This window comes from Chelonia mydas, chromosome 1, assembly GCF_015237465.2.
Source record: "Chelonia mydas isolate rCheMyd1 chromosome 1, rCheMyd1.pri.v2, whole genome shotgun sequence".
In the NCBI taxonomy this organism is placed as follows: Eukaryota; Metazoa; Chordata; order Testudines; family Cheloniidae; genus Chelonia; species Chelonia mydas.
Window position 1 is genome coordinate 23,545,495 of NC_057849.1, and position 25,022 is coordinate 23,570,516.

Consider the following 25,022-nt stretch of genomic DNA (forward strand, 5'->3'; position numbering starts at 1 on the left):
TATATGGGAGTCCACACCCCTCCAACGGGTCAGTATGCCTGGAAGGAGCATTGCGAATGTCTGCATTTCCACCCAGAAAGTTTCCAAGCATGTCTCCAGGGCCATAGATTAGATGATACTTCTGAAGTATTTGTAAGGGCAGTGACCAAGTTTGATGCTCAAGATTGTCTTGTCCGTAAGCAGACAAGTACCATCAGAGCCCAGACCCCGGAAAGAACCCACCCCACCACTCAGCTCCACATTTCCAAGCACGGTCCCCACAATTCCCTTCCTGCCAATTAACAATCCTTCGTCTTTTCCACCAGTGCCAATGTCTTTTGTAGTCAGGAATCCCTGGACTTTGGTGGTTTCAGCAGAGCGAGTGTTCCTTTTTCTTTCTTGGAACAGCCATGGTTTAGCATTATGCAGGGGAGAGGTTACTAGCACATCATCCTGTAATGGTTTGGTTCTTCTAGCAAAGTCCAAATGCACAGTAGTTCTGTCAGTGGATAAGGGAGAGGTTACTAGCACTTCACCTTGTTCTTTTCTCCTGCTGTCCAGAAGGAACAGCAGCATCAGTCAGAGGATCATCCCGAGGTGGAGGGATGGCAGTCAGTCCCCGGCACCCCACAGCTGTGTTGGTAATTAACAGGACTTGATAAGGGCCTCTCCAGCACGGGGCCAGGGCGGTCTTTCACTGATGGACCTTTATATAGACCCAGTCTTTTGGTCCCAGTGAGTGGCAGGGTTGCTCAGGATTCTTGGATAGTGCTTCTTTTACCTGTGTATAAAGAGACCTGACACATTTCATTAGTGCCTGGCGATAATCAAGCATTGTGTCATCCATTAAATGAATGTCCATCTGAGCCAGGGCCAGTGGGGGCACAGCCAGTAGTTGCATCCGGTGCCCTGTTAGAATTTCATGAGGGCTGAGTCCAGTCTTTCGATTGGTATTGGCCCTCATATTCATTAATGCTAATGGGAGGGCCACTTTAAATTCATTTTAGCACAGATCTTGGCCAGTTTATTTTTCAAAATCCCATTTTGACGTTTCACTGTCCCGGCAGACTGCGGGTGGTGGGGGCAGTGGAGATTGTGTTAGATCTGTAAAGCTGCACATAACTTGTTATAATTTGTCCAATAACATTAGGTCCACTATCCCTGTTGCTACTCACAGGTATGCCAAATTGTGGTACAAAATCCTTAAACAAAGTTTTACAACAGTTTTGGCATCTGCCTTTTTGCAGGGAAAGGCCTCAACCCAATTGGAAAATACATTAACTAAAACTAACACACTTATAATTACAACATTTAGACTTTAAATAAAATCAATCTGAATATTTACAAAAGGTTCCCAGGAAGGGGGATGTGCTGCTTGCCTAACCTTGACAGCTTTACCAACACTATGTTGCTGGCAGATTGCACACCGTTGGCAGTATTGCTTAAAATATTCCTTTCTTTACAAATACCGTTGCTGATTGCAGGCAAAACTGAGGAATTACTCCCCATATTTTCCTGTATTTGTTTTATAGGCAGGTCAGGTTTCAATGGCTTCTATCTTTATTATTTAGGTGATTTGCATTAACACAGACATTCTCGGCTTGCTTTTGGATTCAAAGTTATCAGCCGCTTAGAGACTTTGTCTCAAAAGGACACAATTAATTTCTAACTTTTAACTCCTGCTTTTAAACACACATTTATTTGAAAAGGAAAACACAACTCATTTTGGTTCCCCTTTGGCAAAGTAACCATTGATTACACAGAGCCACCTTAACACTTAGTGTGGAGCACTGACTACAGCTTTTATCTGCTGTTTGTTACCAAAACAGATTTAAAATCTTTTCCCATTTTCCTGGCTTTGACTGCCCTGTTGCAGGCACAACTTTGGTCTTTATTTAAAAACATTTTAAATCTTGTAAAGCATTAAGTCACCTTAAGGATTAAATGCTAAATACCAAAATTAAACAACACTAGTTTCTTTTGTCTGGCAAAAGTATTTTTCAGTTTTACAATTTTAAAACAACACCAATTCATCTTAAACTTGTATAACAAAGATTGTACACACCAGGAGTGTTTTTTAGCAAATTTGACTAACTTGTTCACAGTTAAATGATTCCACTTAAATAACCTCTTGCCTGGATTATCTACAGACATTCCCAAAAGGAATGGCTGCAAAGAAACCAAGAATTTTCTTTTCATAACACCTTCTTTTAACATTTATACAAAGTTTCCCTTCTTAATTTCCTCCAGTAACTACAGAGTTAACCTCTCACTTTCTTCCTTTTAACTTCCTCTAACTGTAGTTGCCTGCTTGTCTGGGCCCGATCCTTTTTTCCCCCTCCTTGTTGCATTATTTCTTTCCATGGGCACAGGCATTGTTTCACTACCAATTTAGCAAGGAGGGTGGGCTTCTTGACTAACCCCCCTTTTCTTTATTTATACACACCTATTTACATACACACACATTTATTTTTTCACATCCAGATGCATCTTATTTAATAATAACCTTAATTCTTTATGTCCGGACTTAATATAATCTTTCCTTGAGGCGGTAACAACCCCTCAGCACCGGTGCTTTGCAGGAAAGGATAGTAGCAGGGCTAGGGACAACGGGAAAGGTAGGGAGGACAGCAGCATTAACAGCACAGTAAAATGGGGGAGTTACACTCATGGACCGTAGGAATAATGACTCCTTGCTGAATGCAGGAAGTAAGAACAGGTTGGATTTTTCCTTGGCCTGTTTTGGTAGAGGGTACTGCTGCACCTCGGGAAGGGGTCTTGCTGGGTTTAGGTGAATCTTAACGGGTTGGGCAGACCCAGTGCATCCAACCTGTTTGCCATGATCAGCTCACAAGGCTTACAAGGAGGGAGAGACCTTAGCCAGCAGTTCCTGTTGCAACGAGGAAGGGCTGGGGTTGGTCTTCTCCTGTAAAATTCCAGGACCTCATTGTGAGCGGGACCAGGCACGTTCAGATACACACCATCTGGGGTACAGCAGATTACACAATTTAATTTACACAGCAAGTCTTTTCCCAAAAGGTTAGCAGGTGAACAAGGGCTTAGGAGGAAAGCATGATGGTCAAACAGAGGACCGATAGAAATGGACAGAGGTGAAGAGACGGGGTGGGGAATAGGAGTATTGCCCACCCTTACTACATTCTAAACATAAATCTGTAAGATCCTCAGAGGGAGCTGTGGGGGTACCCTGAAGAGGCCTTAAAGGGTAGAGAGAGATATCTGCTGTTGGTCTTCAGGAGTTTGGGGAAAAGCTAATCTCTCTCATGTCTTCTTTAATGGTGTTTTAAGTTTCTTCTGGGAGTCCTTGAGACTCCTCAATTGAGATTTACGGCTCTGTTTTTCGGTTTTCCAATACCAATCAAAATATGCATCAAATTGACCTTGCCCTACCGCCTTGGCCTGAAGTGCGCCTCTGAGGTGCACAATCTTGTCAAGGTCGAAGCTTCCCTCTAAAGGAGACTGTAATTTCGGATCATCCCTGGTATACCAATTCCATTTCTTTAGAAACTTGCAAGTAAAAGGACTATAATTTGCGTACATGTAGTACGCCAGTGTGCCTTTTGGCGGGACGGTGATCCTTCTTGACTCACTGGCCCCCATCCTTAGCAGGCGAGGCGGGAATCCCTTTTGGATCCTCTGGCTCCCAGAATCCCTACGGATCTTTCATTCGTCCCACTCACACAGGGAAGGTTTGTTTAGGGCCTCCACAACTGTCTTACAGCCCCCCTTTAGCAAAGAGCGTCGGCTGGCTCCGCATACTCTCTCGCTTCAGGTGAGGTGATCAGACCAGTCAGTGGCTTTTCAAACCGCCTTCAGGTGGGAACCAGATTCGGGGTGGAAAGAGGGTACAGAAACAGACCGTCAGAGGACAGAAAGGATGGGATCACACACTCCTAGACCCAGACAGGTCCCTCACCGGTCATGCCATGCAGAGGGAAACGGCCATGGTCAGGATATTTATTGCTATGCCCACTAGATGGAGTCACAGGGCTTGTGTTAGAGGCACCTCTGGTCATGAGTCCACGGCTTCGCAGGGCGCTTTGGGCGTCTTCCTGTGATTCTCACTCACACCGGTCTACCGACCTTCACTTTCACACTGGCACACGGAACCAGGTCTATCCACGACCTGCCCAGCCACACTCAGTGGCTCTTCCCGGGGAAACCAAACCTGGATGGGACTCTAACCCACCCCAAGGGCGTCAGGGGTGTCTGGTAGCAAAAGTCCGGATGGAGCGTACAACTCACCCAAGCCCAGAGCCTATGGGTGGTCCTCCACCAGAAACCCAATATAGAGATTTCAAAAGATCTCTTACCTTTTCGGATGGACCCAGGGCCTGGTGGGGAGCAAGAGTCCTCCGGCTCTTGTCTATCTGAGTCACGGCACCAAGATTGTGGTGGAAAATTAACCACACGTTGTGTTTGGATCAGAACAAACCTGAGGCCAGCTTTATTCAAGCATGCGCATACAGGGAGAGTCAGCCGGAGATGCTCTGGCGTAAACAGAAAATACATGAGTTTATATAGCTGAAAACCATAATTGGTCAAGAACACTTTCACCAATGGAGCTTTTCCTTATTTGGCATATAATGCGAGCCTTAACAGTAGTTTTGTCTTATTTGGAATATAGCAAAACAAGCTTTTCCTGTTATTGACAGTTTGTTCTTTTGCGGTTAACGGTCTTTCCTAATTTCTAGCTGTTAGGGTTACATTTCTTAAGCTGTGCTGCTGCAGTTTCCCTACAATGGAATTTTCCTTACTCTCTTAGGCTTCATATACACAGTTAGCTTGACCAAAGTTTTAGGCCTACTTGGGTTTACTGTGTTTTTCCTCCACAGTCAAAACCTCCGAACCATCCTTGACCTCTCTAACTGCCATCAAATTATATCAAATGTTATGTCACTGTTGAAAGGCATTTGCCCTATTAGAATTGTAAAGCACATTGACTTTGTATGATCAACAGTCACATTGGTATCCCAGTATTTCACATATGTTTCTATAGTATTCCGATGAAAGGAAATAGTCAATATATATTACTTCCTGACCTTTAAATAAAAGCCAGTCATGTTGATCTACACATATATTTCCACCATTTTAAAATTTTTTTTAAAAAAATTAAGCATTGTTTGCTTAGGAAATAATAAGAGTAATAGGCTCTATAGAAAGCCCATAGATAGAAATCATTGTTGTTAAAGCAACAGTATTTTTTAAGGTAAAATGTTAAAATTACATATGAAAGTTAAACAAAGAGTTCTGGAAACTACTCCAAAAATGTAGGTGTACAGCAACAAAGGAGTGATTATAATCATTATCAGCAGAGGAAATAGTAGAAAATTCTATTCCTCAATGGCTACAATGACCACGTGGGTTACTTTAGGCATTTTTTAAAATGAATTTGCTTTTTGGTGTAACTCCAGTATTTCAAGAATAAATATTTGTGATCATTTCACTAAATTTCTGAAATTGCACTTGAAGGGTATTAATCACTGAAACATTGCAACAAATAAGAATAATAGAAATAATAGAAAAATAGTAACAACTAGGAAAGTAAACAGCATATTGGTATTTAGTGTGTTACTAAGCAATGTACTTAAAATGTTGTGTTACTGTAAAAACTTTAATAATTTTTTAACTGCCAGCATGGGACATCACTGAGATCTGGAGGTCAGCAGTGTTATTTCTGTCTCAGGGTTTCCAGCAATAAAATTTCTGCAGTCAGAATTTATCTGACAATATGGTGATACTTCAGCAGAATGGAATCCATGGTTCTGATAGCTGTACCCCACCCTGCACTCCACTTCTATCCCATGGCTACCAGTTCTGAGCAACATAGCCCCTCCACACATTCACTGCAGAGAGTCTATAGCCAGACTGGTGGAAAAGCTATGTTCCAGTCCAGGTCTCCCACTATACACAGACCTTTTCTGTCACCCCAGAGCACGACTTACATTGAGGTGTCAACTGTAGTCTCAACTCGTAGTGAGTGGTCAGCTAAAGACATCTGGAATGGTTTCCTTGTCGCTGATCTGTCCGTTCAACCACCTGGATTTGATCTGCCACATCCCCTTTGGACTCCGCTGAACAGGTTCCAAACTGGACAAGGAATATGCACAGCCAACCTGTACACATGGGGTCTGTGAGATGACCCACTTTGTCAATATGGCTTCTGTCAGTCAATAGTGCACGTTGTCAACAAGTGTCAACTGATTAAATTTCGTGGTGGCCTCAGGGCCCTTCATTATGTTGATGAAGCTGCTGTTGGGTGGCTCAGAAAACACTGCAAACACTGGAAGAATAGATATATTGTCTGTGCAGTTCTAATAGTTGTAAAATTTGCTTTTCTTACTAGATATATAGCTAGACCTCTTACGTAAGGAGCCAAGAGGTTGGTTAAGAAGGTGATGGTTTAACATATCATGCCCACACTTGAAAATAAGTGTTATGATGCACCAACAGTTGAAACAGAGCTACTTCTTCTATTAGCTGTATTTCTTGCTCTTCAGTGTTGAATTGTAGCTCTGACACTGTAAATACTTGTCATTTAGGCCGTGTCTATACTACAGGGTTAAGTCGACTTAAGTTATGTTGACGATCAGAAACTGATATCATTACATTGCTTGTGCATGTTCACACAAGGCTCTTTGTGGCGGCAGAGCACATCCACAGTTGGTGCTCCAGCACCATCCGAGAGCAGTGCATTGTGGGTAGCTATCCCACTGTGAAAATCACCACCTTCTGCCACTAGGAGTTCTGGGCATGGATCACAGTGCATCATGAGGGTGTGCTCACTGCCCCATGATGCATTTTTTTCTCTCCCATCATTCCATGGGCTTCAGACTACGTTTCGCACCATTTTTCAATTGCCCCTGTAAACTTTGTGCCCGGCATTCTGCCAGAAAGCATGGATCCTGCACTGCTCTCCAGTCTTGTGATGAGTGTTATGAACACAACACAGTTGATCCTGCAGTATTTCAAGAGCTATGAATCTGAAAACTGTGTGCTATGGGAAACATCAGTCTTGAATTATTTCTGTCATTCGTGGAGCAGCTGCACACAGTGGACTGTTGCTATTGGGCTTGGGAAACAAGCACTGAGTAGTGGGATCAGATTGTGATGCAGGTATGGGATGACGAGCAGTGGCCGCAGAACTTTTGGATGCACAAGGCCACCTTGCTGGAACCTTTTGCGGAGATCACTCCTGCATTGCAGCACAAGGACACCAAAATGAGAGCTGTCCTCATGGTGGAAAAGCAAGTGGAAGCTGGCAACTGCAGACTGCTACTGGTCAGTTGCGAATCAGTTTGGAGCTGGGAAGTCCACCATGAGGGTTACAGTGATGCAAGTGTTCAGGGCCACTAATTGCCTCCTACTACAAAGGACTGTAATTCTGGGCAGTGTGCGGGAAATAGTGGATGACTTTGTGGCAATGGGATTCCCTAACTGCAGCAAAGCAATAGATGACATGCATATCCCAATTTTGGCCCCAGACCACTTTGCGATGGAGTACATCACAGAAAGGGCTACTTCTCTGTGATAGTGCAGGCGCTAGTGGATCATCAGTGTTTTACTGGCACCTACGCAGGGTGGTCAGGAAAGGTGCATGTCAGATGCATTTTCAGGAATGCTGGCCTGTATAGAAAGCTGCATGCAGGGACTTTCTCTTCAGACCAGAAGATTCCAACAGGGGATGTGGAACTGCCCACAGTGATCCTGGGAAACCCAGCCTACTCCTAACTCCTGTGGCTTATGAAGCCTTACAACAGAAACCTTGATAGCAGCAAGGAACACTTCAACAACAGGCTCAACAGGTGCAGAAGGACTGAAGAATGTGTTTTTGGCAGATTAAAAGGTTGCTAGTGCTGCCTTTTTGGCAGGTTAGACCTCAGTGAGGAAAGTATTCCCATGGTCATAGCAGCCTGCTGTGCTCTCCATAGCATGTGTGAAGCCAAGTGGGGGAAGTTTCCCCAGGGGTGGAGCATTGAGATGATGGATTACCCGGCAGCTGAGTTTGAACAACCAGACACAAGGGCTATTAGAGGGGCTCAACAGAGGACTACTCGAATCTGGGAGGCTTTGAAGCAACATTTTGATAATGAGCGTAGTAATGCATTCAGCCAGGCATTGTTTACTTGTCACCTTGAATGACCCTTGTAATGATTGCTGCCTGAGTGTTAATTGTAGTCTGCAAATATGCCGATTGCCACTGAGTATGACTGTCTGTTGCAACCACCTTGTGTCAGACACAAATAAAGAATCATTGTATTTCTAAGACTAAATTTTTATTAAACAGCAATATACAGATGTCCATTTCTTACAAGTAGCACTCTCTTGAGTTCTCTTACAGTTGTGTGTAAGTCAAGCTGTCTTTATGGAATATGTCCCTAGGGATGTCCCAACGGGCCAGGAACATGCGAGGAATGTGAGGGGAGGAAGTTTGGGGAGGGCATGGAACACAATTTTGTATAGGCTGCAGGGGGAGTCAAACACAGATGTGTTTTGTCTGCAGCACAATCAGGGACCTGAGCATCTCTGTTTGGTCCTCCATGAGTTCTATCATTTGCTCCTGCCCCTGTCTCCTCTCCTGGCTATCCATTTTGAGTTTTTCATTTATTGTCTCATTCCACACTCTGTGCTTGCTATCTGCATGATCACATGATTGCATGACTTCTCGAAACATGTCTTCCTTACTCCTCCTTCGCCACCTTATCTGATAGAGGCACTTTGCCAGTGTGTAGGAGTTGGCCCTCAAAGGCACATCTGCAGAAACAAAAGAAATAACATTTAGAGTCAGTATTGTGCGTGCAGTCATAATCTTGAATAATAAAAGTTACATACACCTCTTTCTCGCTTTCCTTTGGCAAGCACGCATCCTGGTGAGAGCAGTAAATATGGTGAGTTTGGCCAGGGCTGGGAAGGTGCAAGATGGGACAAAGGGTCTTGGTGGTTTCAGAAGGGGATCACTACAAGCGCCTAGGGACACTATTCTAAATACTGGCACTTTTTTCCTCAGGCAGGGGTGATCGAAGCTGATATCTCTCTAATGAGGGTAACCGAGGTTGCAAGGGTGCATCTCCTGCATGCGTGTTGTTTCAGACTGGGTCCATATGCTGCTCACCTGTGTGCTGCTTTGATTCCTGCAAAAATAATTGCCAATTGGCGTGGCAAAGCTTCCTACAATAGGGGAAGAAACAAAGCAGCTTTACCAAGCAGCTTTGGCAGAGGATTGCAGAGTACCTTCAGGAAAGTTTCCTAGAGATCTCTGTGGAGGATTCCCAGGAGATCCTGGTGTGCATTAGCAAACTTTCCCATAGGGAAAGTTCCCACCATGTTGTCAATATCTATCCCTTCTCCCATGTGCACCATGTAACAAAATAAAGGACACCTCTAACTCATGTCACCGTGCAGTATGAAAGCGAAATGAGTACTTACTGGAGCTCCCCTCTCCTGCTTCAGGCATGCCAGAGCCGGACTAATGGGACTGGCTAGACCCCTTCGGAGTCAAAAAGAGGTCTGGCTCACCACACCGCTGGATGACCCTGTCGCCTGTCCCACATCCTCCTCCAATTCAACCTCCTTGTCCACGACTTTATCTTCTGGGTTGACTCTGCTGGCCACTGCCTCCAATCCCCCCGAAGTATCCACAGAGCTCTTGGCAGTGGAGGTGGGGTCGCCGCTGAGGATGGCATGCAGCTCCTTATAGAAGCAGCCTGTTTTCGGTGCCGCACCAGAGCGACAGTTGGCCTCCTAGCATTCCTGTCTCAGCTCCTTGATCTTAGCATGGCACTGCTGTGGGTCCCTTTTATGCCCCTTCTACTCCATGCCACGAGCAATCTGGTCATAGGTCTCAAAGTTCCTACAGCTGGATCGGAGCTGCGAGTGCACAGCCTCCTCTCTCCGCAGACCCAACAGATCAGCAACTCTGCTGTACTCCAGGCAGAAGGGCATTTGCTGCAGAAAGCCGGCATGGTCAGCTGGGAAGATGCTATATGAACTCTCCACACTGAGCAAACAGGAAGTGGAATTTAAAATTTCCCAAGTCTTTAAGGGGGAGGGATGCATGTCTGTGTCCCTGGTTGCAGGGCAGTGGAACTGAAACTGCTGACCACAGCTATCTTGATGGACATTGTGGGAGACCTCCTGGAGGCCACTTAAGGTGACATAAGCAAGCACAGTGTCGACACTGGCATTCTGTCGCTTGTCACAAAAAGCTCTGGGCCGCTCATCAAGGTGGAAAATACAGTAGGGAGATTTTATATACACAGAGAACATGAAACAATGGGTGTTACCATACACACTGTAACAAGAGTGATCAGGTAAGGTGGGCTATTACCAGCAGGAGAGCGGGGGGATGGGACGGACAGACGGACAACCTTTTGTAGTGATAATCAAGATGGGCCATTTCCAGCAGTTGACAAGAATGTGTGAGGAACAATAGGAGGGAAAAATAAACATGGGGAAATAGTTTTACTTTGTGTAATGACACATCCACTCCCAGTCTTTATTCAAGCCTAATTTAATGGTGTCCAGTTTGCAAATTAATTCCAATTCAGCAGTCTCTCGTTGGAGTCTGTTTTTGAAGTTTTTTTGATGTAATATTGCGACTTTTAGGTCTGTAATCGAGTGACCAGAGAGATTGAAGTGTTCTCTGACTGGTTTTTGAATGTAGACTTATTCCACTTTGCTCCAGGCCCCAAACCGTTGTCCCATGACCATTCATACTCCTATGCTGAAAGTGTGGGGGGAGTCAGCAGCCTTCAGGGAGTCCCTCTGTTATCTTGATCCCCACGAGATCTCTCTGGGGATCTGTGAATGAGAAAGGACCCAAAAATAGCTGGGTCAGAGTTGGAATATGGAGGCTGGGAGCAGGCTCAGGGAGTACCTTGAAAAGATCCCCACAGATAATGTAATGCAGCCCCAGGCTACATTAACTTTCTGATTTGCCTGCATTGAGGTGTGGATCCCTAGGATTGCTGCTCATGGGGGAAGCCCGGGCAGTACCTCTTCAGAGTGGTACACTGGGAGCATAGTTTGCACAGAGCGGAAATCGATAGGGCAGGGGTAGTCAATTATTTGTTGTCAAGGTCCAACTGTCTTGGTCAAAGTCCAGACTCCAGAGAAAGTAGTAATAAAAAAAAAAGTAAATAAAAAGATTTTGACTGTCCTTTCAAATGGTGGGCTGGATTTGGCCTGTGGTCTGCCTATTGACTACCCCCCGCTATAGAGTTTGTGGGCCAGCTCGATGTCCTGTTGCATGACATGAGGAAGATAGATAGTGGTGGAGAAACTTGTCCCAAGTGGACTATGTGGAGAAAATTGAAAATCTCATATTTTTCACCTGCTCCACTCTGGCTTTTTCATAGGTGAGAACTATGGGGCCATTGGTTAAATCAACTCTGATTTTAGAACTCAATAAGCTTACTCTTTTCCAGTATTTTTTGTTTTTCTAAGCCCACAAATGCTTGGATGTTCAAATACAGATGTGTGAACAAGATGACTTCTTAACTTTTTCAAAAATCACAACACGATCGAAAGAAAGTGTGCTGTAATATCTTGCTTTTTTCTAATGCCTTTTTTGAGGTGGCTCTACTTGATCATGATATCTGGAAATCACTTCCTTACTAGTTCCTGTAATAAACTTCCTGGGTCAGCAGAGGCTAGGTGACCTGCAGAGACTATGCACCTGCTCTGGGAGAGTGGAGAAACCAAAAAGGGTGTGGTGAAAAGGAAGGATGGAGAAAGGGGGTGGAAGATAAATAGTTAAGTGTTTTTCTAAGTTTGAAGTTTAAGTTCAGTGGCTCATTCTAGTTTCTGTATCTGTGAACCAGAGGCCTTGTCCCCCATGCTTTCATGTACATTTGCTGCTTCTTAGCTCATATTGTAGCCTCACTTCTTTCTCTGGTGCCACATAAATCCCTCTCAGAAATGACAGAGAGGGGTTATTGGGTGGAGACTCAGCAACACAGCTGACTCAATATAGATATATAGTGTACCATGCACTTTATTGTGTGAAGATTGTACAGATGAAAATTTAAATTGTCTTCTATGCATGAATATTGAAGGCTGCACAGTGCTTTTTGTAACATATGTCAGTGGCCAAAATTCCCCCTCCTCCCCATACTATTGCAGAGTGGTGATTGGCTGTCTTCCACCGCACACTGCTTTTCAGTAGCGTATGCACACATAAAGCTTACTGAAGTCAGAGGAGGGACTCACACGTCAATGGGCTCTGGATCAAGATCATAGTTCCTTTAAGCATTCTGGAATCTTCCAGGATAAAAGACACTACTTGTATTATTATTTATAATACATTCATGCAAAGAGTCACACGTGACAGGCCTTCTGCTTCCCCTGTAGTTACTCGTTCTGTTGGATCAAAGCAAGAAAAAGTGCCCAACACAAGCAGGTGGCACCCAGCCACTCCGACACTTCTCAAATGGCATCCAGTAAACCCCCCAAACGCCCAAGCACCTACTCTACCCAGCAACTACAAAACCCCTCAGACACCTCCGCATCTACTGACCCAAGGACCTGCAGACAGCCCAGCACTCCTACACAAACTTACACCTATCTACCCCAACCATAGCTGCCAGTTTTTCCGCAGCTGTATGTCAAATGTGCTCAGTAGCTGCAGTTGGGAGCTGCTGAGTGATGAACATTTGAAAATCTGGCTATTTCATTTCAATGTTTAAATGTGAGCTGAGCTCTTTTGAAAAGTCTGGCATCGATTGTGAGCACTGAGCACTTCTGAAAATCTGCCCCTCTATGCGTTGTCAGCAACTTTACTTCTTTTATAAAATGTAATATGATACAGCAAGTGACTTCCAAAACCTATAAAACATTTACACATCAAATTTACTGACCTACCATGTAACAGTGTTCTTTTTTTGTAGTTTATTTGCATCTCATTAAAGACATTTAAATAAAAATATAGTGTAAATGTTATTTTTAAAAGCAGTGGCACAGGGTATATCACTCTTTCTACAAACATTTAGACTGTCTTCTTGATTTATCTGTTTCTACAGCTGGAAAACATCAAGGTCTATATGTTGCCAAGCTCAGTTTATTGACCCTGTAACATAAATCAAGTATGGATGGACCATGCAAGGAAAAAACCTGGAGTAGACTTCCGGCCCGCTGGATACTATTTTCCAACTTTAATTCACTCAAAATACAAAGGTTTCAGAGTAACAGCCGTGTTAGTCTGTATTCGCAAAAAGAAAAGGAGTACTTGTGGCACCTTAGAGACTAACCAATTTATATGAGCATAAGCTTTCGTGAGCTACAGCTCACTTCATCGGATGCACCGATGAAGTGAGCTGTAGCTCACAAAAGCTTATGCTCAAATAAATTGGTTAGTCTCTAAGGTGCCACAAGTACTCCTTTTCTTTTTTAAAATACAAAATTATATTATTTATAGATTAAGTATTTTTCCCTTTTCAAGATTGCTGTCATTTTTGAAATTTGAGTTTTGCTTTAATATATTTGTTGTTTTGTAGTTATTGAAAATACTGGCTGCAAAGTACATATTGCGTGTGCATCTTTTGACTAATGCAGGTAATTTTCTGTGTTTTTCTGGCCCTGAAGGTTGTCTGAAAATAAGGCAGGAGATTTTGAAAAGTCGTATTTGTTGAATGAAGGTTACAGTGATTTTTGTCTACCCTGTGCCTCTCCTTCTGCCTCTAGTGGTGCTACTATGGCCCTGCATCTCACTCTGAGTGGTCTTGAATCTATAAAAGTAACACAAATGTAGGGGCTGAAAGGAACATTGAGAGGTCATCTAGTCCAGCCCCCTGTGCTGAGGCAGGATCAAATATACCTAGACCATCCTGGACACGTGTTTGTCCTGCCTTTTCTTAAAAACCTCCAATGATGGGGATTCCTCAACCTTCCTTGGAAGCCTATTCCTCTGCTTAACTATTCTTACAGTTAAAGTTTTTCTTAATATCTAACTGTAAAGGGATTGGCATTTGCCTCTCGTGAGAACCCCCTCTGGCTAATGGTTTCTTCGGCGGGTCTTCAGCTAAGTTCCCTGTAAGCTGCACAGCAGCCTATTAAGTGCTGCGCAGGCACTCAGGGAACTGATCCGTCCGGGACCTGCCATGGCCGGGGGAGGAACACCCCTCCCACGGCCCCAACCCAGCCTGGAACTGCCGCGGCCGGGGGAGAGGTGCCCTTCCCCCAACCCCAACCTAGCCACGCCCCAGAGGTGCACCCCTCCCCCAGCCCCAACTCAGCCACGGACCTGCCGCAGCCAGGGGAGGGGAAGCCCAAACCCAGCCCCGGACCAGGCCTGCCGCAGCCGAGGGACAGGTGCAGTGCCTATCCTGTGGCCCCAGCCCTGGAGCTGCTGCGGTGGGGAGAGACGTCTTTCCCCCGTGCCCCAGCCCAGGTGCTGCTGGGTGGAGTCCTCTCTCCCTGCCGTAGCCCCGGAGTAGCCTACACCTCAAACCATTCATCCCTGGCCCCACCCCAGAGCCTGCACCCCCAGCCGGAGCCCTCACATCCCTGCACCCCAAACCTCTGCCCCAGCCCTGAGCCCCTTCCCATACTCCAAATCCCTCAGCACCACCCCCACCACATGAATTTTGATATGTGCACCAATATGAAGGTGGCGTGTCACACATCATCTCCATACTGGTGCACATAACAAAATTCATTCCGCACGTGTGGGAAAAATTTGTGGGAACACTGGTCTTCAGTCACTTAGCCCGCCAGCCGAGTCACAGACACTGTCTGTAGGAGGAACAGAACAAACCCCTTCCGGGGTATACAGTCTTTACCTTCCACCAAGGCTTCCTCCCTGGAGACACTATCCTCTATAACAGTCCAACAGGGCCCATTGTGATACCCTCCGTTGGTATGTCTTGTTTGGCAGCCTCCCCCCGCCAGGCTCAGTCTTTAACCCCACCAACAGAGTCCATTGTGGTACCCTCGCTTGGTCTGCGTAGGTTCTGGGGTCAGTCCTTGCTTGGTCTCCTCAGCCAGCCAGGAGCTGCTTCTTAACTCCCCCCTGTCTTCAGCAGCCCTCCCTGGGCTCAGAACTGCCTGCACTGAGCTGTCTGTGATCCTGCTGCTCTGCCAGCCAGCCAGGAACCCGGTTTTCTCTCTTCCAGCTCCAGGCAGCAACTGAGTGCTCTATCTCTGCTGTTTCTTTTTATATGGCCCTCCCGGCCACTCCAGCAGCCCCTGTGATTGGCTGCTTCTCCTGAAGCCACTCTAGGCTGCCTGGAGGACTTCTCCTCTGCTCTTTTCTGGAATGGAGTGAGGCCAGGCCGCGAGACCTCCAGCAGGGGGCCTCCAACCGAGTCCATCCCATCACAGTAACCTAAATCTCACATGTTGCAAAGTAAGCCCATTACAACTTGTTCTATCTTCAGTGAACATAAAAAACAACTGACCACCATTCTCTTTATAAGAGCCACTTTTGAATGTTATCAGATCCCCCTCAGTCGTCTTTTCTCAAGACTAAACAGGCCCACTGGTTTTTTTAATCTTTCCTCATAGGTCAGGTTTTCTAAATTTTTTGATCATTTTTTGTTTCTCTCCTCTCCAAACTTTCTCCAGTTTTTCCACATCTTTCTTAAAGCGTGATGCCCAGTATTGGACACAATACTCCAGCTGAGGCCTCATCAGTGTTGAGGCAGGGCAGTTTTACCTCCTGTGTCATACATACGACACTCCTGTTAATATGCCCCAGAATATTAGTCTTTTTTTGCAGCTGCACCTTATTGTTTATTCTCATTCAATTTGTGATCCATGATAAATACTAATTCCTTTCCAGTTTATTTCCAGAAATAAATTAGTCTGGCGCTTATTTTATATGGGAACTTCTGGAGTTCTTGAAATAACTTCCATTGTAACACGCTATTGTTTAGAGTTTGATCTCTGCCAATAAAGTAAAATTAAAAGAAAATTTAGTAATGTGTGTGTGACATTTATGCTATCCCTCACAATCTCTGTTTTTAGAAATAAACTGGAATATAATAACTATCTGCAGGTGAAGTGTTTGTTCAATTACAAATTACAGAAGCCAGTCTAACAATTTAAAGTTAACAGAAACCTAATGTTATTGCTGTTCTCACAAAAGTAATAATATATGATTAACCTTTTGAGAAGACTCCTTTGTAATGGTATTTATGTGATGTTTCATAGAATCATAGTATATCAGGGTTGTAAGGGACCTCAGGAAGTCATCTAGTCCAACCCCTTGCTCAAAGCAGGACCAATCCCCAATTAAATCATTCAGTTTCCATCCTCTTTACTTTGCCCCAGTCCAGCGCTTGCCTTTTTTTTGTATTTTTGACTATGTCTTAATAGAGACAGACTTATGAATCCACTTCCTTTCCCATTTGCAATTTCATAACACCCCTGTGGCAATTACAACAATTATTGTAGGATTAGTAAGGTTTTGTTTGAAATATTATTCTTGTGTGAGTTCCATGAGTCTTGCTTCAGGAAATAATCTTATGTTTCCTGCTGAAAATCTCACTGTGGGACAACACTTTTTTTGTTGTTGAATGGTTATCTTCACATTTTTCTCTCTACTTTCTTTCTCACTTCACCCTCTCGTGAGAACCCTCATTTCATTGCCCAGTAAATTTTCATCAATCTGGTTTATTATCTTTATTTTGTCATTGGATTACTTCCCCTTTGTCCATTTGCCTGAGTATTTTAGGCATAGTTATTTAAGGGTACAGAAAATAAATAGGAAAAGTGAATGGTTTTGGTATGTAAAGTCATATACAATTTCAGTAAAGAGTAAACCAATACTTTGCTAATTCCTCTTAGTCATCATAAATCTTAATGATAAAATAGATTAGTTATAAGTCAAAAATACTTACTTTTTTAAATTGATATATTGTGTGCTTTTATACTGGGGGAAAAAGTCCCATAAAAATGACATGGGATTACCTGCTTCACTGCACATCCTGTGTGTTCTGTTTACAAGAAAAACAATGTTTTTCTAATCGCTAGCCCTACAAATTCAGCCTGGGAGCCAATGGACTTGATTGATATATGTGATTATTTGGTTATATATGTTCATTCTTCGTTTGTATTTTTGAGAGAATATTAATATAGAAAATACTATACAAGTTTTTACCTCGTAGGTAATTAAACATTTCATGATTCTCACTTCAAAGATTTTATGAATGTTCAATTTTAATCCACAGAGGGCATTTGTTTAGTTTTGTTTGAGCACTGTGTTAGCCTTTTCCTTTTTCATTTAACAATGGCTTAAATTATGAAGGGAACAATTTTTACTGTTTATTTTTTTAGACTCTTATGAGAACATATTAAAGTGTAAAAACATTAATGTTGTCAGGAAGCAAAACTACTTCTGTGTAAACACTCAAGCTGCAGAATAACAAGAGGGTTAATAAAATATATGGCAGTAATAGGAAATGAAGGATACATTCTGTAAAATATCTCCCTTGGGTTACCTTATGTGTGAGACTTTGTCATCTTATTATAAACATTCCAATTGCTCAGGCTTAAAACATTGGTTAACATTTGCAGCCCTGAATCACTGCAGTTGAAATTATTAATGTTGTGGTAGCTGCGGATATAGGAACATGGATTTGCTCTTGCTGCTAAATCCTAGGCAAACTATGACTCTGGCCATAGCCAAACTTCATAAGCTGGAAAGGTTTTTCGTCCCTTTCATTCAGGGATGCCATGTGTTTTGGTTTAATTCCCACATCTTTCCCTTAAAAACAGTATCCAGAGAGGTGTTTGTTATTTTAAATAATATTCTAAAACCAATTTTTCCCCTTGTGGTTTAGAGGTTACTTCAGGCATCTGTGTGTGGGCATAGCTCATTTTGCAGTCCCTCAACTATTTCCTTGTTTTGTTTGTTCACAAAATGAAGGAAACTTTTAAAATACAACCAGTTTATGTATAAAATGTAATCTAACAGGTTTATAAAATCTGTTATCAAACATCTCTAAGTGCATGTACAGAGATAAAACACATTAATAAGACACAATGATCTTGAAATCTGGTCAGCTTTTTTTTAAAAAAAATATTTAAAAGTCGTTTCAGGGGATGCCTCTCCTACTAGATTCAGAGTAACAGCCATGTTAGTCTGTATTCGCAAAAAGAAAAGGAGTACTTGTGGCACCTTAGAGACTAACCAATTTATTTGAGCATAAGCTTTCGTGAGCTACAGCTCACTTCATCGGATGCATACTGTGGAAAATACAGAAGATGTTTTTATACACACAAACCATGAAAAAATGGGTGTTTATCACTACAAAAGGTTTTCTCTCCCCCCACCCTACTCTCCTGCTGGTAATAGCTTATCTAAAGTGATCACTCTCCTTACAATGTGTATGATAATCAAGGTGGGCCATTTCCAGCACAAATCCAGGTTATCTCTCCCCCCCCTCCCCCACCAAACAAACCCACTCTTCTGTTGGTAATAGCTTATCTAAAGTGATCACTCTCCTTACAATGTGTATGATAATCAAGATGGACCATTTCCAGCACAAATCCAGGGTTTAACAAGAACGTCTGAGGAACAGTGGGGGGGAGGAGGGGGAAGGAATAAACAAGGGGAAATAGGTTACTTTTTATAATGACTCAACCATTCCCAGTCTCTATTCAACCTAAGTTAATTGTATCCAATTTGCAAATTAATTCCAATTCAGCAGTCTCTCGTTTGTGTGTATAAAAACATCTTCTGTATTTTCCTCAGTATGCATCCGATGAAGTGAGCTGTAGCTCACGAAAGCTTATGCTCAAATAAATTGGTTAGTCTCTAAGGTGCCACAAGTACTCCTTTTCTTTTTTCTCCTACTAGAGTTCCCTTGTCAATTTCGGGTTTTTGTTTTTTGTTTTTACAATGTTTCCTGTTTTAAAAATTATTTTTCTGTCCCCCAATTGCTCACAAACAAGTGAAAGTAAGGGCCTGACTTTGTAACCCTTAGGCCGAATCATACTTACTTAAGAGAGTAACTTCATTAGGATCAGGAAAATCAGTGAAATCAATCAAACACAAAGTAAACAAACAAAAAGACATTTTTTCCCCTCTAATTCCTTGTGGTAATCTTCCCACGTTACTAAAATCATTAGTAGATATGTTTTCACACAGTGTGATTTTTGAGTTGATGATGTCTTCTTAATTAACAGCATATTTAAGACTTAGGGTGAAATCTGTCCCTATTGAAGTCAATGGGAGTTTTGCCACCGATTTCAATAAGGCCAGGATTTCCTCCTTACTGTAAGTCTACTACCAACTAATTAATGCAAACTATTTCTGTAAAGTCGGAGGAAGTTCTTACTGTACATTTCCCTGTCTATATATGTCTGTTTTTGTATTTGCATCATAAGTTACTTTGCACAGAAGTTTAGCCTTCGAAAGAAGGCTCCTCTTTGTTTCTCTATTTCAAATGAATAGGGGAAAGATCTGACCCATCAGGTTATAGCTTGGTTGCATAATAAATTGGGCATTGACTTCAATTACCTAAGTATTATAATATTCCTTGAGAATTAAGGGAGTTTTACTTTGGCTCCCAACTGCTTTATATTAAGATTTTTTGTAATGTAATCTTTTACGTCACTTTGTGCTTATTTCCCAAGGTGAGTGTGGTAATGAGAGGGGAGTTTACTTTATGAAGCTGGCAAACTGTAAAGATTAGATTAGAACAAAATACAATATGGAGGTGACCTAGAAGCAGATTTTCATAAAGGGAACTTTAAATTTATTTGAAGTAATTTCACTACAGAATTTCAGTTAAATCATCAGTGAAAATGGTGCATATATACTAAAAATGTTCTCAGACGATGTAGGTGAAAATGAAGAATAATATTTTAATCTCAAGTCAGCAGAGTACTTCTAGATGACACATCTGAACAGCAGTCTTTATCTAATGACATGCTCCCCAGTTGGCTGTTTGGGATCAAACAGACCTTGTAACAAACGGAACTGCTGCCAATGTCATCACTGCTGCTAAAACAAAATAATTAACTTTTGCCAGCATGCTGAGCTACAACTGTGACAGCACATGTGGGTGGAAATTCTGTATGGGACTATGCCGAGAGGTAGCTGTGAAAACATGCAGGGGGAAGAAGCAGGTACTCACCAGAAGTGCAGTGTTTATATGTGCAACAGTAGTTTCATTAACTGCAGAAATTAAGTACTTTAGTCATAAATGTAAGTATGCTTCTGGTTTGAGCAGGCTATTACGAAACTGAAACAAATCCTCCTAATTTTACCACACTGTTTTACTGACAATGTTACCTGAGATGTGGTACAAATTCTTTATTTAAGAACACAACCTAAGCAAAGTAATAATGCAAATTAGAGAAGACGACTAATAAGTTAGAAGATAACTCATTACTCTATATTTTAAAGTGTCTTGGCCAGTCTAATTGATAGAAGTCCCAAGCAGTAGGGATTGCATAACTTCCCTTTTCCAGAGCTTAGTAGATTTCAGTTTTTCCTGATATTCAGCTTAATTTTTCTCCTTTTTAAGTTTTATCACATTCTTCTAGTTATACCTCCATGCACCACCCTAAGTCACTATTCTCCCTCTTATTCAGCTCTTTCAACCTCTTCTCCTGCTTCTTGAAAATATTCATAGCCTTGGGCTGGCCCGAGCAGCTCCCTCCCTCACCCACTCCCCTCAAGAGGGCTGGCCAAAGCCCTCCCAGCCTCCCATCCGCACGGGGCTGGCCTGAGATCCCCCTTCCCACAAGTGCCCGGGGCCAGCCCAACCCCCCTCCCCCCTGCACATGGGGCTGGTCCTCTAAGCCTGCACACAGAGCTCATGGTCTGAGGTCCCCCAGCGCCCGCCCGCCCACGCACTCGGCTTCTCAAGCTTCCTCTCTCCTCCCTGCATGAAGGTCAGGTCAGCACGAGACGCTCCCCCTAACCCATCCTCGACCACAGGGCGGGCATTGCCACTCGTCCCCTCCCCCAGCTCCTATGTGTTCCTTTGCGTCCCACTAGGGTTCGCACCCCATTTTTTTGGCAAAACTCTGCATTCGTCCCGTTTGCTCTTACCAGCTGTTGATCAGAGCAAAAGGGCAAATGCCCAGTTTTGTCAAAAAAGTTGGGACGGCTGCGACAGGGCCTAAAAAATGGATGTCCCAGCCAAAATAGGACATAGGGTGACCCTACATAGCTCTCTTTTGAAATCCCTTCCATTTGTCCATATCTTTTGGATAACATTGTGTCCAAACGTAATATTCTCTCTAAATTTCCTTGTTTTTAAACTTCAGCCATCAGTAGTGTTTGAGTGCCTCACAAGAAGTTTGCAATCTCGAAGAGGCCAGAAGTTCTTGGGGCACAGAGGCACAGCACTTGCATCACTAGGAGGCACAGGGAACTAAGCATTTTTGTGTCCTCTCAATTGTGGGCAACTGCAGGGAACAGTGAGGGCTCCAGAGTATTGTATGCAGCCCTATAGGGCTGCCTAAGTTACAGCTTCCTATGGTTGATAGTGCTTCCCAGCTTCCCCACAGCACTGTGTAATGCAGCCCTGCCCTCAGCATATACCGCAACCCTGCCTGTGCCCATGACATGTCCCCTATGCTGGGGCTTGTGGCAGGAGCCTCACAGAACAGTGTAAGCTGCTTTGTGCAAAGCCTACACTAGGGGGAATTCTTCTCTGGCTGGACGTGGGACTCAACTGGCCCTTTTACAGTGACAGCGGATGGGAGAAAATCCCTCTTCTGTAGTGAAATCTTAGCCCCGTTGCAGCCAATGGGATTTTGCCATTGACTTCCATGGACAAAGAATTTTGCTTTGAATGTCTAAAAGGCAATCCTGAATATTGTGTGCTGCTTCTGACAACCTTTAAAAGGAAACGAAAGAAAAATGTTTGGAAACTTGCTAATAAATTCCTCCTTAAACCCCATTGGTCTGAATAATAGTAAAAGTAACGTTTGTAAAGCACTTTGAAAATAAAAAATGCTATATTAGCATAGTGAAAGTTTGGAAGCAGTATCCCTACCATGTGGAAAAGGCTGGTAACAGTTCTAAATGCGACATCTCAAGTGTTCCCCCTAAAGTTCGCTGAATGCTAAAAATGACTGAATTTTGCTATCCTAGGTCAACATTCCTGTCTTAGTGGACACTCAGATGAAAATTAGATATTTTTCCTTCCTATGCTGACTATCTTAAAGAGTCGTCTAGAATGGCCCTGATGGAGAAACTAATAGGAACAATAAGCAAAGTTATCGGGTCACTTGTGAAAGGACTACAATAATTTAATGATATGCATTCACTTTCTCCCCTCATGTTACCATTTCAGTTTTATTTACTCTTTCCTTATAGAGTCTTCTAGCCCTTTAGATCTATAGTATATTTACATTAGGGTACTTTAAAAAGGGGGAAAGTTGCCTGTAAGTATTTGTAAGATATGTCTGAATAATTACACTGTATATACTGTGCTCTGTATTATTTCCAAATGGAAAACACTAAAAATAAAATGATAAAAGTTCCAAATTCCTACTCCTAGGATGGTCTTGAAGGTGATGTTCTCAGGCCATTAAAGAAAATATTTTGCTCAACTGTCCCCCACAGATCTAAATTTATCTCTGTTCCATACAATGTTGGTATCCTTCCATTTGAGTGAACTGTAGAACATGTCATCCGATGGCTGGTTATGTAAAACTTTACCTGAAGGAAATCAATCTTACATTATTTCAAACTCTGCCTACTTTGCTGGTTTTTGTCATTGCACCATCCTGACCTAGCTTTTATATTTTTATTTATTCATTTATACAGGGCCTGAACTAAAGCCTACTGAAATGATGATTGTTTCTGTTGACTTCAATAGGCTTTGGATCAGGCCCATACAACATGGAAAATGAAGGTAAACTTCACATTCTAATGTCTGTGAGGCCTCCTCTGATCCTAAACAGATTTAGATATAGAGTTAGTCTAACCTTCTTATGTAATAATCTTCTTTCTCCTTCTTGTAGGTCCTTTTGTTCTGCATCACAGCTGCTCTGTTCATGTTCTTTTTCAGGTATGTTATGTTACTAGTATTTCTATTCATATTAAAGGATTACTTGAAACAGAAAATTGCCCACTTATTTGATTCTGAGCTCAAGATACCACCACCTAGTATATTTCTGGAGCAGGCCTGCTGGATAGGTCTTAGTGCCTCTTGCTGCTGGTAGTCCCAAAAACTTAATTGTGCATGAAGACAAATCATCCAAAGAGTTTAGAAGAAAAGTGAGTTTATGAGGTGTGTGTTTATGTGTAATGTGTGTGTGTGTGTGTGTGTATACACACACACACACACACACATGCAGATAAATAGCTGTGGAACGTATTTAAACTAATGAAAACTGTGCCAAGGCAGCCCTTGTAGGTATGAAACATCTATATTCCATCCCAGTTGTTCTGAATGGTTTACTGCTAGGAAGATAGTTGTTATTCTTTATAAGTAAATATTAGGAGCATATGAACTAATACATACAGCATGTATACTGATCATTTCAGTAACTGTAAAATCACAATAAAAGAAGTGATTGTAAAATATCTTTTGGAGTGCAGCTGTCCCTATTTTTAATTGGAGTGTAGATGGTTTTTAATTTGTTTTTACATACTTTATTATTATATATCAATTTGTATTCTTCTTTTTAAAACTATGCAGTTTCTGGTTTTGGTTAGAAAACGTTCCTTTTCTTAGTTTGTAAGAAATGTATATTTAAAATGTGTAACTCTTCAGTACTTGAATTTTAAATATCAGTTTCCTAACGTCATTCCATCCCTATATTTGGTAGTCATTCCTTAAAATAACATATACCTACAACCTTTGTGTTAGAATTTTCTGGTAGCAGTCCTGGAGTTTCACAACTGTGTTTTGTTTTGTTTTTCATAATTACATAGCCATTGAATCACTTACAAGTATTGGCTGAGAATATACTGTGGAGGGGGGAAACATTATTGTAAAAGCTTCTAAAAAGCATTCCTTTCCTCATCCACTACCCATTAAGATTCTGAAATTGGCAGACTCCTCTTTGTTTTGTTATGTGCTGCTCTCCTTAGCTGTGTTATGGCAGCATATGATTAGCCTGGGGGATTTCACTTGTAATGTTGATACTAGACACCTGTCTAGAGGAATTCTTATAAGAAAATCTAAAATGCTGGGTAATTTTGTGAAAGTTATGAATGCTGGTTATTTTAAAAGTTGCTAATTATTTGTTTGTTTCTGTGGTGGTGAACGAGTGATTTAAAGAGGAAATTAAAAGCTAAAATGAAAACTGAGTATAGCACAGGAATATGTGCTGAGTTCCTCCATTAACCAGCCTATGTAGGGCATTTAGCACAGCAATATATTGTATGTTGCCGTTTAAAAATTCCCTTTGTTCTCTGTGAAATACTCTAATAAATTCTTGCTTAATCAAAGACATCACTGAATGTGTCATTCTGTAATACCACTGCTTGAGAGTCCCTTGGATGGATACCAAAACCACCTTCTCTCTTCTAGTAGCCCAGTCGCTTTAGGACAGGATCGAAGCATACTAATGAGGCAGCATCAGGAAATTTTAATGTCTCTATCCATGCTATAGTAACATATGATTTGCCATACTGTGATCCAACTGGTACAATAACCTATTTTAGTCCGTGGCCAGAAGATTCTTCTGAGAAAGTCCTTGCTGTCCTTTGTGCAGTGTGGCATGAAAGATAAACCCAGAAGGAAGGCCAAGCTACAGGTCTACTATGACCTCACTGCACCGCACATAGTGAGGGATGTAGATTTTAAAGATTTGTGTAGTCACAGGTCCTTCAGAGGACAATCCTGTGGGGCGTGGTTCACAGTCTTTCTCCCTTTCTGCAGAACAGATTTCCTGCCTCCTCAAAAATGACTGAAATGGAAGGGCAACCCTGAGGAGCTAGATGAGGAGTTAGGACAATGCAGGACAAGGGGAGTCAGGACAAGGGGCCAGTCAGAGTACCTTCAAAGAAAAGAGAAAGGTGATGCCCAAAGGTTGGCCATGATTCCAGCTATGATCTAAGTACAGCTGCACCATATTTCCATCCTCTACAAAAAAGACCACAGATGGAG

The 25,022-nt window shown here is 42.5% G+C and overlaps 1 protein-coding gene across 2 annotated transcripts in view; it reads left to right on the forward strand.

Annotated features, from left to right (window-relative positions):
* Positions 1 to 25,022, forward strand: part of TMEM135 (transmembrane protein 135) — a 371,662-nt gene that overhangs the window by 244,372 nt on the left and 102,268 nt on the right. For both annotated transcript variants that reach the window (XM_007068579.4, XM_043528656.1), the window contains one exon: positions 22,927 to 22,973. In XM_007068579.4, the coding sequence (XP_007068641.1) occupies positions 22,927 to 22,973 (47 nt within the window). The remainder of the gene's footprint in view (positions 1 to 22,926; positions 22,974 to 25,022) is intronic.